The sequence below is a fragment of the Protopterus annectens genome, chromosome 9.part0 (assembly GCF_019279795.1).
Source record: "Protopterus annectens isolate FY-2018-M chromosome 9.part0, PAN1.0, whole genome shotgun sequence".
NCBI classification, from domain to species: Eukaryota; Metazoa; Chordata; order Ceratodontiformes; family Protopteridae; genus Protopterus; species Protopterus annectens.
In genome coordinates, this window is record NC_056743.1 from 596,899,497 (window position 1) to 596,914,001 (window position 14,505).

Consider the following 14,505-nt stretch of genomic DNA (forward strand, 5'->3'; position numbering starts at 1 on the left):
CCAGCTGAATCTACACATAAATCAAAGAGATGCTGGCAGTGTAACAGGCAATCCAGACATTCGGACCTTTTCTTCAACAGGGTCACTTGCTGATAAGGACGGACAACACCACAGTCATGTGGTATATCAACAAACAGGGAGGTACACACTCATATCCTCTATGCCGGATGGCAGTGGACCTGTGGAATGTGGCCCTGAACCTCAACATTCAACTCCAGGCCAAATTTGTGCCAGGAAAAGAAAATTCACTAGCAGACACCTTAAGCAGAACTACCACGGATGCCCACGAATGGATGCTGCATCCAGACATCTTCAAAACCATTACAAAGAAATGGGGACTACCAGAAATAGACCTGTTCGCAATCCCCACACAACCACCAGTTGAAATTCTGCACAAGGACATACCACCCACTTGCTTGGAAGGTGGACTCCCTATCCTTCAGTTGGGAAAACCTGACAGCATATGCATTCCCACCTCTTCCTTTGATGCACAAAGTGCTACTGAAGATCAAAGATCACCCAAGGATAATCCTGATAGCTCCAGACTGGCCGAGGCAGCATTGGTACCCGCTACTGAGGAGTAAGTCTCGGTCACACGCATGGCCTCTACCTCTAAGTCCTTTACTTCTAACACAGAACAACTACAAGATCCTACATCCAAACTTGAAAACACTACAGCTAGCTGCTTGGAATATTACATAAAGCAAAATAACCCAGATTTATCTCAGAGGGTTAAAGACATTATCCTGGAGGCTCGCAGACCCTCCACAAGGAAGACTTATTCAGCCAAATGGAAAAGATACCTCATTTGCAGTACAGCAAAAGGAGAAAATGTATCATTAGCAAATATAGCTAACATCCTGAAATACTTAGCAGAACTTTTCCACAATGGCCTGTCTTACTCCTCCATTAAGATTCATGCATCAGCAATTTCAGCAGAATACAACATGGATCCTCCAGTCTTCTCTCATCCTCTACTCAGGCAGTTTGAGAGGAATTAAAATTGTAAAGCCTCCAAGGAAGCCACCTTTGCCTACATGGGACCTTGACTTTGTGCTGGAAAAGTTAACACTTCCCCCTTTTGAACCAGCAGCAACAGCAGAATTACAGTTCTTATCGTGGAAAACTGCTTTCCTGCTTGCAATCACTTCAGCAAGAAGGGTTTCTGAATTACAGGCATTAATGGCAGTACAGCCCTTCCTTATCTTCCATCAGGATAGTGTGTCCTTGAGAACTAACCCTACTTTCATGCCAAAAGTGGTCTCCAGAGTATCATTGAACCAAGCAATCCACCTACCAACATTCTTCCCCAACTCACAGAACAGGGGGGAAAGACTGCTACATACCTTGGATGTGCACAGGCAATTATGCTACTATCTGGACAGAACGAAGACCAACAGAAAAACTGACCAGCTTCTGGTAGCATATGCAACAGGAATGGAAGGAAAAGCAATTTAAAAACAGACTATCTCAAAATGGATAGGAAATTGCATTAGATTTTGTTACTCTTTTCATGGAAAGACAGCTCCAGAAAACATCAGACCTCATTCTACAAGGGCTACAGCCACTACTACAGCTTTCCTACGAGGAGTGGCTACCAAAGACATTTTAGAAGCTGCTACTTGGAGCTCCGTGCATACATTTGCCAAGCATTATAATCTTCCTTTATACTCCAGATCCCGAGCAGGTTTTGCAACTGCTGTTTTGCAAGGGATCTTAACTACACCATCATTATCTTAGTGCCTCCTCCCCCAGTTTGGCTATGGTATTCTACCCATATGTTAGGACTGCAGATGCATCCTTGAAGGACATAGTACAGTTTTGTACCTACCATAAATGTAGATGTCCAAGAGGTATGCATCTGCAGTCAGGATTACCCGCCCTCCTTCCCCTCTGTGGTACTCCTAGGGTATTTGCCCATCTTGTAGCTAGCTGGGGGAATCTATATTGGTGTATTTGTTTGTATATATGTATATACATGCTTATATTGTTTGCTCTCTACTGTTTGGAATCATTTGCATTTATCCAAATTTAGCCTTCCTAGAGGGCACCTGGCATCTGGGACAAGAAACACTGAGGAAAATGGCGTCGGCTGATGCCTTTATACCCAATACATAGCAGCTATGACGTCGGGTGAAGTGCGACATCAGCCGAGGCCAGACCCAGACTTTGGAATCCGGCCGACCGAAGGGCTGCCTGAGGCAGGACAACCCATATGTTAGGACTGCAGATGCATACCTCTCGGACATCTACATTTATGGTAGGTACAAAACTGTAGTTTTTTCTAGTTCCTCTAAGACTACAACAGAGAAAGTATTGGACAAGGTAGAGGGTTAGAAAGATATTTTATGGATTTTGGGCAACCCATAAAATAGCTTTCAAGTTAGTGGGTTGTAACTGGCCTAACTGCTTTCAGTAAAATGTTTCTCTCAAGCTTTTTTCATAAGTGTACAGACATATTCATTTTAAATGAGCTTGTAGGTTTGCATGGGAGCAGGTGCATGTGCCTGTGTCTTTTTCAAAATAAACCTATAAGGTCAGTAGAAACTTCTTAAAAGGGAGTTTACCTGTGTGGCCACTGTTCCATTTGTGACTGAGCATCTTCGAATTTGGACTGGAGTATCAATGGTTGTAAGTTTCATTTACAGTGAGATTTTTTTTTTAAATACCTTTATTGAATTAACATTTTCATCCTTTTATTTATTGTATCTGATGTTCCTGCAACCTATGTTGTAAAGGAAAACAGTGAGGCCCATGTGTACAAGAATACAGGAGCTTCTCAAAGTTTAAAAAGTTACCTTGACAGTGATGTGGCTCAGCATTTCAACTCTATTCACCAAGGAAAGTGTATCATCATTCTTGTCATGAGAGAAATTTCTGTAATTTTATACTAGAATAATAGACGTGTTGCTTAAAATAACCTGAAGCTGTATACTTTTTAAAAATTGGTTCTTACCTTTTTTAGGGCTGAACAGAGAATTACATTAGCATGCTTTGAGCTGATACCAGAAATGTGATTACTTGTTTTGATTGGGAAATCTAAATTTTAAAGTTTATGCATATCCTTTGAAAAATATTTTTTCTGGCTTGCTTGTTTTTTGTGAGTTTATCAGAATAAAACTATTTACTTATCACAATGCCTGGTACATTTTGTTTTGTATCTGACTTAGGAAGCTACTTGGCCAGAGCAGAGTCAAGGAAGTTGGACTCCTTTCCACCTTGGCCCTGTTGTTTTCCTTTATCTTAAAGTGCCTTTTAAGAGAGAGAGAGAGAGAGGAAATAACACTGATGTGCTGAATGTAATTAACATGTTTTAAGACTGAAAGTTTGGGGCACTAATCCATTTTATATGAATGTTACTGCTGCAGTGTTCCCTGTGTATGAATGTATGTTACCATAGTAAATTATAAACACAAATGTATTTTGGTACTACTGTAGAGCATTCAGACTTGAGAAAAATTGGATTGTCGTTTATTCATCCATCCATGGTCAAGTTAAATAAGCTTTCCAAAAGAAAAATGTGTACCATTTCTGCCTGCAAATGCTTAGCAAACTGAGAAATTACCTTGCCTAGATTTTGTAATTTAGTAGTTTGATTCCTTTTGTTAAATTCTTAACTTGTATCTTCACTACTGTGGTATCTCACTTAATGTTAACGTGTGATGATTATGATGATCTTCATTCCATACTGATGGGTGTCATTCCATCCTCTGAACAAAGTTGGCTGTTTTAACAAGCTTGTGCCAACCAAAAAAACTCTTCTTACCCATAGTGCCCCTCTCTATATTACCCCAGATCTCGTTTGCCGCGTACGAACCAAGACGTGTCAAGCCAGCTCTCAGCTAAGTCCTTTAAAGCTTTTTCAAAAATTCTCTCGTTAAACTGCTTTTTTTTTCTTCTATTTATATTAGCTTATTGTTGCATATTTATACTTAGATGTGTGTCCCTTTCTCCCTTAACTTTAACCAAGTTTGGTACTATTTGTACCATTACTGGTACAGGCTCTTCCTCCAAGGTATTTCCCATTACCATTGTTAGTGTTATTCTTTCCTCGGACTTTTTTCTACTACCTTGTTGTGACAAGTGCTTCCTTTTGATCTCGTCTTGTTGTGGTTGAATTGTATACTTTTTTTTTGGCACTAGTATATCTAAGAAAAAGGGAATAACTGGTTTTAAGCACTATGATCAGTGCGAAAGGAAGACACCTAATGTGGACAGCCATACATCCTGTCTGGGGATGCCACATCTTTGTGAAACCCCCTTGTGAGAACTGTAAGGCTTTTAGCTCCCGCACATTGGTGGAACGTAAAAAATAAACTCATGTTGAAAAGTCTTCTTAAATCTCATTTTGCGGAGGCCATCTCAGAGAGGGTTCACCCCTTCCAAAGAAAGAACATAAGAGAAGCAAGTCTTCAGCCTCCTTTTCTCATGATTGAACCTAAATTGTTGGAACCGAAACCTAAGATTCCTAAATTGACACCAACATCCTTGGCACTGGGACGTCAAACCCCCTTCCATGGTGCCATATTTGGTTTTGGCACCTTAGCAGTCAACTATGTTGTCAGCATCAGCACCTACTCCCCAGACTTCAATACAGACAATGATACTGACTTCCCTTTCAGCACCAAAAATAGTTATCGCAAAGCTGGTCACCCCCCTCCGTACCTCATGCTGGTCATTTGACCTTTGTGCTGAAAAGGGAGAAAATCCCTCAGACCAATATTCCCCTTCAGTGGATCCCTTTCTTGGTCAATGTAGCCCTTTCCTAGAGCATCCGGGACTCCCTGTTAAGGATATCCACCCAATCTTCCAGGAGCCTTTCGGAACTGGATGTAGTGAGGCTTATGGATCAGCTCCTATTGGTAAAGTGTTTTCCAACATCCTCCAAATCCTCCCAGCCACCTGGAGCTGAGGTTTTTTTTCTCCACTGACTACTACATACGTTCCTCCTTTGACCTCCCTGGAGGTATCTGAGCCTTCGGCACAGACTCCAATGCTGGTTCCAATTTTTTTGGCTCCATTGGTAGACCTTACCATGGCTCCGGAGTCTACCCTTTGGTCCTCGACTCATTCGGAGCTGGACCATCCTCTGGTTCGACACTGGTCTGTCGGCACCTTGATCCCTAGTACGGCAACGGTTTCCTTGGTGCCATCAACTATGGTTCTGGTTGCTCTGGCGGAACCAGGTTATCCCATGGCTCCTTCCTTGTGTGTGGGCTTGGAGCAGAGTATGACCCCGGTTCCGAGGTGGTCTTTCTCTGTTCCGGGCTTCCATCCCTTTTCGGGTGAACCCGCTTTTCAGGTGATGGAGAGGGAGCTTGCTTCTGTGGGCTGTCAGTTGATACCTTCAGCACCAGAAACCCATGTCTTCCTTTCCTCTGAGCTGCAGTTGAATCAGCTCACTACTCAAGGACACTTGAGATGGGAACCTCAAGACGTCCTTCCACAAAGTACCCACTCTACAGCATCCTCCTCAGATGCCCCTGCCGAGGAGGTGCTTCGCAGGAGATCTTTCAGGAGGAATCCCGTGCATTCCCGTGAAGAATCTCTTACCAAAGATGGACTACAATGAAAGGGAAGGTACCCCACAGTTGGCCCCTGAGGATGGCTCCTTTGGAGACGTACTGGAGATCTTAAGCAGTGGGGGTCTGGAAGTCCACCATCCCTTCCTCAGAGGAGTCTGTTCTTGTAGGATTTCCATGCTCGGCCCTCTACTTTCCTGGGTGGCCCTACCTGCAGATGACCTGGTACAGTTCATAGTACGGTGCACCTGGAAGAATCTGGATACCATTGAACCTATCCCTCTGAGACTGGACAAAATTCTTTCTCCTCCAGAAGACAGTCCACACTGGTCTAAGGGCTTGCCAGTAGATGCTGTGGTTGTGGAGGTGGCCACTAAGAAAGGGCTAGCGTAGGAGAACTGTACTGTCCATCCCCCAAACAGGGAATCTCTGGTGATCTATTTTGGAAGCAAATGTTTTCAGCGACCTGTGCCATTCGGTCCCTGAGCTATCTTGGCACACTTCCCCTGGCTTCAGAGAGATCTAATCTCAATTTTCTGAAACCCTTGCAGGCGCAGTTGCTGATGGGGTACGTGACAAAGTTGCCTTACGGCTTGCCACCCTGGAATCTATTTCTAACTCCTCCATGCGGTTGGTTTCTCGTTCTACCGAGGGGGCAGCTACAGTAGTGGGTGCAGGTGTCACAGGATGTCACTCCTGGATGCGCCTATGTGATTTTCCATGTCCCTTTAAGTCTGTCTTCCTGAATTCCTCCATGGAGGCCTCTTCTGGTTTTGGTCCTGAGGTAAAAGACACGTTGGCCAGGTGTGAAAAGGATGGGAAGACCCTGTCTGTGGTAGGCATGTTTTTTCCATTCCCAAACGATCCTGTTCCAGGATTCAGAGGAGCAGGAAAATGTGGTACAATAAATCTCAGGATGCTTTCCATGATTTACATGGCGAGTTCCCCCCAGGCAGAGGGGGAAACTCAACCAGATGATGCCTCTTCAAAAGCAGAAGGGGGTCTGGGTATTCAGGAATTCAGAGATTCCTTCTCTTGAGAACCCTGTCAGCGCTCCTGATGATCGGCCCAATTTGCTTACATCTGGAAGCAGTCAAGGGATGACTTTCTCCGCTCCACCTTGTCTGGCAAATGATAACCACTGATTTTTGGGTGCAGGCAATGATTAGCATAGGTTACCACATCCCTTCCGACTTTTACCCAAGTCACTTGACGTGTATTCCCGATGTTCCACCCAGTCAAAGGGAAGTAGCAGCTGAAGAAATCCAAAAGCTGCTCCAGAAAAGGGTCATCCAAACATTCCCACCACACCAGATATCTGGATTCTACTCAAGGTCATTTTACTGCCAAAAAAGACAGGGGACTGAAGGCCATTTCTGGACATCATCTTAAACAAATTTGTCAAATGAAATTCCAGATGGTCACGGTTCAGTCTGCTTCCTTTTCTGGAGAAAGATGATTGGTTGTGCTCAGTAAGATCTTCAGGATGCGTATTACTACATAAAAATGGGCAAATGTTCCATTAGATTCCTCCGCTTCTGGCTGGGAGCCAATCGCTACCAATTCCGAGCCCTGCCCTTGGGTCTCTCTACAGCCTCCAGAGTGTTCAAATGCATGGCAGTGGTAACAGCTCACTTGAGACTGCAAGGATTCCGGTGGTTTCCATACTTAAGGCGTGTCACCACCCCAGCCAAGCATCTGCTGGTTTCAGCCACTCACTACACCTTACAAGTACTGGAACACTTGGGGATAACTGTAAACAAGGACAAATCCACTCGACTCCTCCTCAAAGAATCTAGAGTTCATAAGAGCAAATTTCGATACTCAATCTTGCCTAATCTCTCCCTTCCACTCCACAGACTGGGAAAGACCTAGATCTCTACTCCGTGTGATGCTCTGTCAGGACCAATCCTCTGTTCGGGCAGTCCTTCAACTACTAGGCTCACTGGCAGCTTCAATAACAATATTTGCACTGGCAAGTCTACACACGAGACTCCTACAGTGGCTTTTACTAATGCAGTGGTCCCCTTTGACTCATCCCATGTCTCTTTGAATCAGGATAAATTGGTGCAAACAGGATTTAATTTGGTGGATGAAGCCAGAAGAGCACCTATGGAGTCTCCCTTTATCCTCCCCTCAGCCCAGAGCCAGAGTGACCACAGATGCCTCCCTCATTGGGTGGAGGTGGGGGGGCATTTCCAAGGAAGGACAGTCCAAGGCACTTGGTCACCCTTGGAGGCCAATCTGCATATCTAAGTTCAAGAGCTGAGGGCAGTGCTTCTAGCATTGCAAGCATTTCAACCTGTTCTCCTTTCAGGAATGATTGTCATCCAGTCCGACAACATGTCAGTAGTTTAGTACATCAACAAACAAAGGGGAACAAAGTCCTACTCATGTCGAGAGGCCGTGAGAATTTGGCAATGGGCGATTGCTTCCAACCGCTATCTGCTAGCAATGCACATTCCCGGGGATTCCAGCATGATTGCAGACAATTTGAGCAGATGCTTTCTCTTGTCTCACGAGTGGTCTCTCAGTCCTGTTGTAGTGGCCATCTTCAGTCACTGGGGCCAGCCTTGCTGCGATCTGTTTGCGTCCCCTGCAAATCACAAATGCAGCAGCAGCTGCTTTGCCCTAATTCCCCCACAGGGGGAGTTCCTGATGGATGCTGTTGTGCGCGATTGGCCCAAGGGACTTCTTTTATGCATATGCTCCCTTTCCTCTGATCCCACAATTTTTGAAGAAAGCACTATGGTTGAAAAGCAAAGTAATCTTCATTGCACCTTACTGGCCCTGACAAATTTGATTTCCCTTCCCTTCCTTTGGCTTCACCTAGTACATCAACCTTGGATTCTGGATCCAACTCTAACTGCTGTCGCACCCACAGGGGTTGATTCATCTGAACATATCTAGCCTTAGGCTGACAGCTTGGCTCTTACACTTCCAGTAATTGCCAAGCAAAACAACCTCTCCTCCCCTGTCATTCACATTCTTCAGGCTTCCCATAAACCATCCCCCAGGAAACTTTGTGGAAAAGATTCTTTTTTTTGGTCTCGTAAAAATTGAATTGAACCTTCTTCAGCTCTGCTTTCTGTAGTGCTAGATTACTTATCTAACCTTCTCCATTCAGGGGCTGTAGTGTCAAGTATTACAGTACATTTGACATAAATCTCCAACTTTCATGATGGTTTCAAGGACTCTTACTTTCGCACAGTCTCTGCAAAACGTTTTTGAAAGGAGTTGCACATTAGACCCCTCTTCAAACCACCGATCAAGCCCTGGAATTTAACTTTTGTTCTTCAGTCCTTGGCTAGTCTTCCCTTTGAGTCGGCTGCCAACTGCAAAATAAAATTTTTTTCCTGGAAGACTGTTCTTGGTGGCCATTACCTCAGCAAGGCGTATTTCAGAGTTGCAAGCTTTGCACAAAATGTCCTTGCATAGTGTTTCATAAGGACAGAACATCACTCCAGACTAGCCCTTCATTTTTACCCAAAGTTATTTCAGATTTGACTGTTAATCTAACCATTAATCTACCGGTTTTGTTTCCAATTCTTTCTAACAAAGGAAAATATGCACTAAGTTTGCTTGACTTGCATAGGCATTTTGTGTTTTTATCTAGACGGAACGAAGTAATTACAAAAATCTGATCAGTTATTTTGTGTCATTCTCCAGACCAAGGCTGGGGAGACCTGTGTCCAAAGTTACCGTGTCTAAATGGTTGAGTGTTTTTTTTCATTTACCGGCAGAACAAAGCCCTATCTAAAGTCAAAGCTCATTCCTCAAGATCAGTTGTGACGTGTTGCTTTCCATGCAAGAGCTTCTATGGATGACATTTGTGCAGCAGCAACATGGTCTACTCCTCGTACTTCTATCACTCATTACAAATTGGATATGGTCTCCAGGGGGAGAGCTTCCTTCGGTTCACTGGTACTCTGTAATATTCTTCCATAAGGCCTCCCAGGAAACAGAGTAGCTAGGGACTCTGCCCCATCAGTAAGGAATGAATGAAGATCAACGTCCGATAAAGAAGTTATGTTATCATAACGTTCCATCTGTTGTTGATCTTCATTCATTCATTACAACCCACCCACCATCCCCTCCGAAAGACTCCTGGAGGTTCAGATATGGTCATAGCCTGTGATAAGGAAGCTGCTCAGATAAAGCCTCTGCTTTTCTTTCCTTTCCTTGCAGGCAAACTCTATCTGAGGTAATGCAGAGAGGGATACTATTGGTAGGACTTGGCTCGAAGTTTTTGTGGCTGAAGCGAGGTTGGTATAACTGACGACTCGGTACAGAGGATGGACTTATCCATCAGTAATGAATGAAGGTCAACAACACAGATGGAACGTTATAGTAAGAACATAACTTCTTTGTGTCTTGAGTACTTTGTTGTAATAGCTAATCTAAGTACATGCTTAATCTAAAGGAATCCCCCACATAGTAATGTTTGTTTTTGTGTCCAGGGTTTGAATTTCAGTGGTGCTGACCTCTCTCGCTTAGACCTTCGATATATCAACTTCAAAATGGCAAATTTGAGCCGCTGCAACCTCAGCCATGCCAATCTTTGTTCTGCCAATTTGGAACGCACAGACCTTTCAGGAGCTGTTCTTGATGTAAGCACACTTTTTTTTTTTTTTTTTTTTTTTTTTTTTTTTTTCTGTGATGCATTTTTATAACTAAAAAGCACCTGGTTTAAAGAAATGGTAACTTAATCAGGGATAAACACATAGATAATGCTGAGTAAGACATTTCGTGGCAGACTAAAACAAGCATTTTGGGCCACTTGCTTCTGTATAGTAATGACTAGAGTAATTTGTGCTGTGCATTAGCTTTATCCTTTAACATTTGAAGTAATCCTCTTGTAAAATGGGTGTGTTCGTCTGTACCATGCTTATGTAATCCATTGCCACTGGCAGATTCATAGGATTACTGGTGGGTGTCTGTAGTTGCCCTGAGCACCTTGGTACTAGGTTGGCTGGAATAGCTTCTATAAAGCACATCCCAGCTCTTGTACTTTATCATTTTAAAAACAAGTATCAGCATAACACCAGGATAGAGTTACTTGACTTCTCAAGTTTTGGCTAAAGGAGAACCGTACCCAAAAAAAAAAAAAAGTTTATTTCATCATGGTTTGGTGTTTCCTACATTTTAACACCACTCTGGGACTATTTACAGGTTTTTAAATATTTTTATACATAATTTCTAAGCCTGACCACATTGGGTCTAGCATCTCGAAGTGATCCTGATTGTTTAACCTGCATCTAGGTATCCCACAATGCAGTGCTTATCTGTTAAAAATACATCACACAGGCCTCTTTCTTCCTAAAGCACCTATCACTGCATTGATTTTACATGCATACACTGCTGTCTTTCAGTTTTAAGTAACATTTCATGCCATTCAGTAACTACCTGAAACGCAAAGTGCAAATGCCACAAAAGCCTTTCAAAGTGCTTTTTACTGCTGCTGCTTTTTAGAATGGCTAAATTGCCGCGTCTTTTTTGAAGCCTGAATTGTACTACTTCAACTAGTCTCCCATCCCCCTTCACACCTAACTTCCCTAGCTGTCAAAGTGCTAAGGGTAATTTGAGCTGCTACCTATTGTGATTGACAGCTCATAGCAGGAGACTTGACTTGTATACTGTGTCCTTGTTCTAGCCTTTACTTTCTGTATGAGTAGGGGAGGGACCAGGGAGCTGTGACATCAAAGCATGGGTGGGATTTTAGGATGGTCGTGGTGATGTCAGGTTTGGGGAGGGAATTTGCCAGAAAACTACCTGTATTCATTGGCCTTCATAATATCAATGAATTGGAGACTGCAGCAAGCTTTTCCATGGGGGGGATGCAAGTTTTTTGAAAGTGAAATCACTACAGTACAGTAAGGTACTGTTCTAGTGGAAAGAAACACTTGCTTTTAAAATATTTTAAATGCTGTATTTATTCATAGCAGGGACTGTAAATGGAGAGGATGGATGGAGAAGGTGAACATTTAATAGAATCCCATTGTCCTTTAATAATTTCTAAGTATAATCTTAAATTTAGAATCCTATATTCCAAGCTGGTGCCAAGTGAAAGCTCGGTCCGGGAAGCAGTTTGAACTCGTCTAATGCATACTGATAGAGCATCTGTTCTGCATGATAAAGTTCCAGTTGGATGAAATGAAGGAATCTGTCAGTTTTCATTCTGTCATGAACTGATGGGTTCGGATCCAGTCCCTTGTATATGACTCTACCATTGCTAAAGCTTATGGTAACCTAGAACTCTTGAGCTTCTCCCTTACCACAATACACCAACCTCACTTACCTCTGATGGTTGCCTCTTTCAGCGAAAGACATGGTTCTTGCTTCTCTTGAGCTTTGGTTTTAAGTGCTTTAAAACTTTATCTTCTAAATATATTATAAAAGGTTAGCTTGTTAGCCTTTTACTCCTTTGCCCTTTATCTTGCTTTCTGGTAGATGTTCATCGTGTTTCACTGTTGCAGTCATTACAATTGGGTTATCCTGCTGGCAGGCTACCTGCAGTCGGCCTGAATTCCAAAGTCTAGGTCCAGCGTCTGTTGCTGTCGCCTCTTCCCTGATGTCAGTGCGCCAGGAGTATAAAAGATGCAGCCGACGCCATTTTCTTCAGTCTTTCTTGCCGTGCGGTGCCCGAAGCAAAAGCAGTTCGCAAGTGCCGGTAGGCCAACTCCTGAGATTGTAGTGTTCGAATTTCAGATCCAAAGTCTTCATTAAAAGCCAAGTACCCCGTTGGGGAAACTTTTTTTTTTTTCTTGCTCCAGACCGATGTCAGAAAAAGTTAATTGTCTTTCTTGTGGGAAGCAAATATCTCATGAGGACTTTCATTCCTATTGTATTCCTTGCCTAGGCCCTAAACACGACGTTGCTAATTGTCGGTTCTGTGCTAGATTTAACCAATGCACTGTTAAGCGTCGGTACTATTTTGCATTTCACTGTTTTGGCAGCAGATTTATTTACACAATGTCGTCGGATAGCCATCAGACTACCGCAGTTCACAAACGCGAAGAAAAGGACAAGCATCCGAGGTCCAAAACTGGCGACGAGGCTTCTAAGCCAGTCGCTGGTTCTCAGTGAGGCGCTTTCGCAGCCCCTGACGCCTGCTACTTTAGAGCCGCAGGCTGCTACCGACTCCCACGTGGAGCCGACTAGGCCACTGGATACTCAAGGTATTGGAATCTCTGAAACTATTCCCTCAGATGGGTCCGGAGCCGCTGAGCAGGCATCTGCTTCTGAGGGTGTTTTCAGGCCTACACAGTTGTATGTAAAATTGACTTTTGCTTCAAAGGCAGACTAAAGCCCCTTTAAAGACAACGAAACAAGTACAACAGCCACATGGACAAGCCTCCATGCCTAAAAAACAGATGCTCAAAATGGCCAAAGAACTAATTACCTTGATCAGGGGTTCCCATCCCCCTCCTGATATGAGGCCTAGGCAAGAGACAGAATATTAATCTTCAGATCAGATTTCCATTTCTTCTGATTCCTCTTCATATCAGGAATACTCTCTTCCTCCCTATGAGGATTCTGATGCTGAAGTATCTATCCCTTCAGCCTCTCCTCCTGAGGATTACTCTTTTGCGGAAACTCTGCATACCATGAGGGAGCATTTCCACTGGGAGAGCCAAGATTATTCAAAGGCTCAGAGACTTCCTTTTACTACCTCAGCACAGGCCCCTTGCTATTCCAACTGTGTTAGACCTTGTAGAGGATGTTTTTTCAGAGTCCAGTCTGACTCCTGACTCCCTGCCTCCAGCTCCTGTTAAGCCAGACAGGTACTACAGGGTTCCTGATTCACATAAATTTCTTTTTAAAAAACCTGCTGCTGCTGACCCAGAAACTCTCTCTCAGGGTCCCAAGGGGGGGGGGGTCAAGGCTTCCACTGCAAAAAAACCCTACCCCCTCTGACAGGGATTCTAGTGCACTGGACAGATGGGGAAAAAATTTACACTTCTGCAACCTTGGCTATAAGGGCTTTAAATTGTCAGTTTCATATGCTTAACTATCAGCAATATATTATGTCACTGTGAAAACAGAAAATGTTGTTAAATTCTGAATGTGCAGAAAACAAAGACATGCAGGATTTATTGCATGCAGCTGAACAAGTTGGAAAGCATACTTTGCAATGTGGTTTTGATTATTTGGAGGCCTCCTGCAGGGCCGCTGTTACGGGTGCTGTCATCAGGAGGCATGCTTGGTTAAAGGAACAGAATTTGCCTGATCATGTTAAATTAAAATTATTAGATGCTCCATTACAGCATGATACTTTGTTTGGTGTTAAAGCAGAGGAGGTGTTGAAGAAAATTGAGGACAAAGCAAAATCTATGCAAACAGTTAAGGATTTCTTTCAGGTACAGCCTCCAAGATTTAGCAGACACTGGCCTACAAATAATTGGTCCTTTCCAGTGTCAGGCCACAAAGGGGCAGATACAGACGCCCTAGAGGCAGATCCCAGCCCCAAGGCACATACAGGTCTAAACAATGGGGTTTTTCTACCTCCAAAAGTGGAGAAGACAAATCACAGCCATACAGGAAACAGTCCCAATGACTTCCTCTTGCCAGCGCCAAGCGCTTGTCTAATGGCAGCACCATTTGGGGGAAAACTAGCACTTTTTCATCAAAATTGGCACAAAATAACCCAGGACAAATGGGTCTTGAACATAGTGTCACAAGGCTACAAGTTTCACTTTCATACCCTGCCCAAGGGCACACGGTTTGCCAGACCTGCCGAAAAATCAATGTGCAGAGGCACAAAAGCAAGTTTAATCCCTCATGGACATGAGGGCCATTCAGCAAGTACCAGAGAAAGAGCAGGGACAAGGATTTTACTCAAGACTGTTCTTGGTGCCCAGAAAGGACAAAGCTGGAGACCAATACTGGACCTATCAATTCTAAACATATCTGGGTATTCCAAAATTCAAAATGTTGATGCTGCAACAGCTTCTGCCCATGCTGGGCAAGAAGGCTTGGCTTG

At 43.6% G+C, this 14,505-nt stretch overlaps 1 protein-coding gene across 3 annotated transcripts in view; it reads left to right on the top strand.

Moving 5' to 3' along the window:
* KCTD9 (potassium channel tetramerization domain containing 9) overlaps positions 1–14,505 on the top strand; it is a 458,686-nt gene that overhangs the window by 311,885 nt on the left and 132,296 nt on the right. For all 3 annotated transcript variants that reach the window (XM_044083151.1, XM_044083153.1, XM_044083152.1), the window contains one exon: positions 9,983–10,132. In XM_044083151.1, coding sequence (XP_043939086.1) covers positions 9,983–10,132 — 150 coding nt within the window. The remainder of the gene's footprint in view (positions 1–9,982; positions 10,133–14,505) is intronic.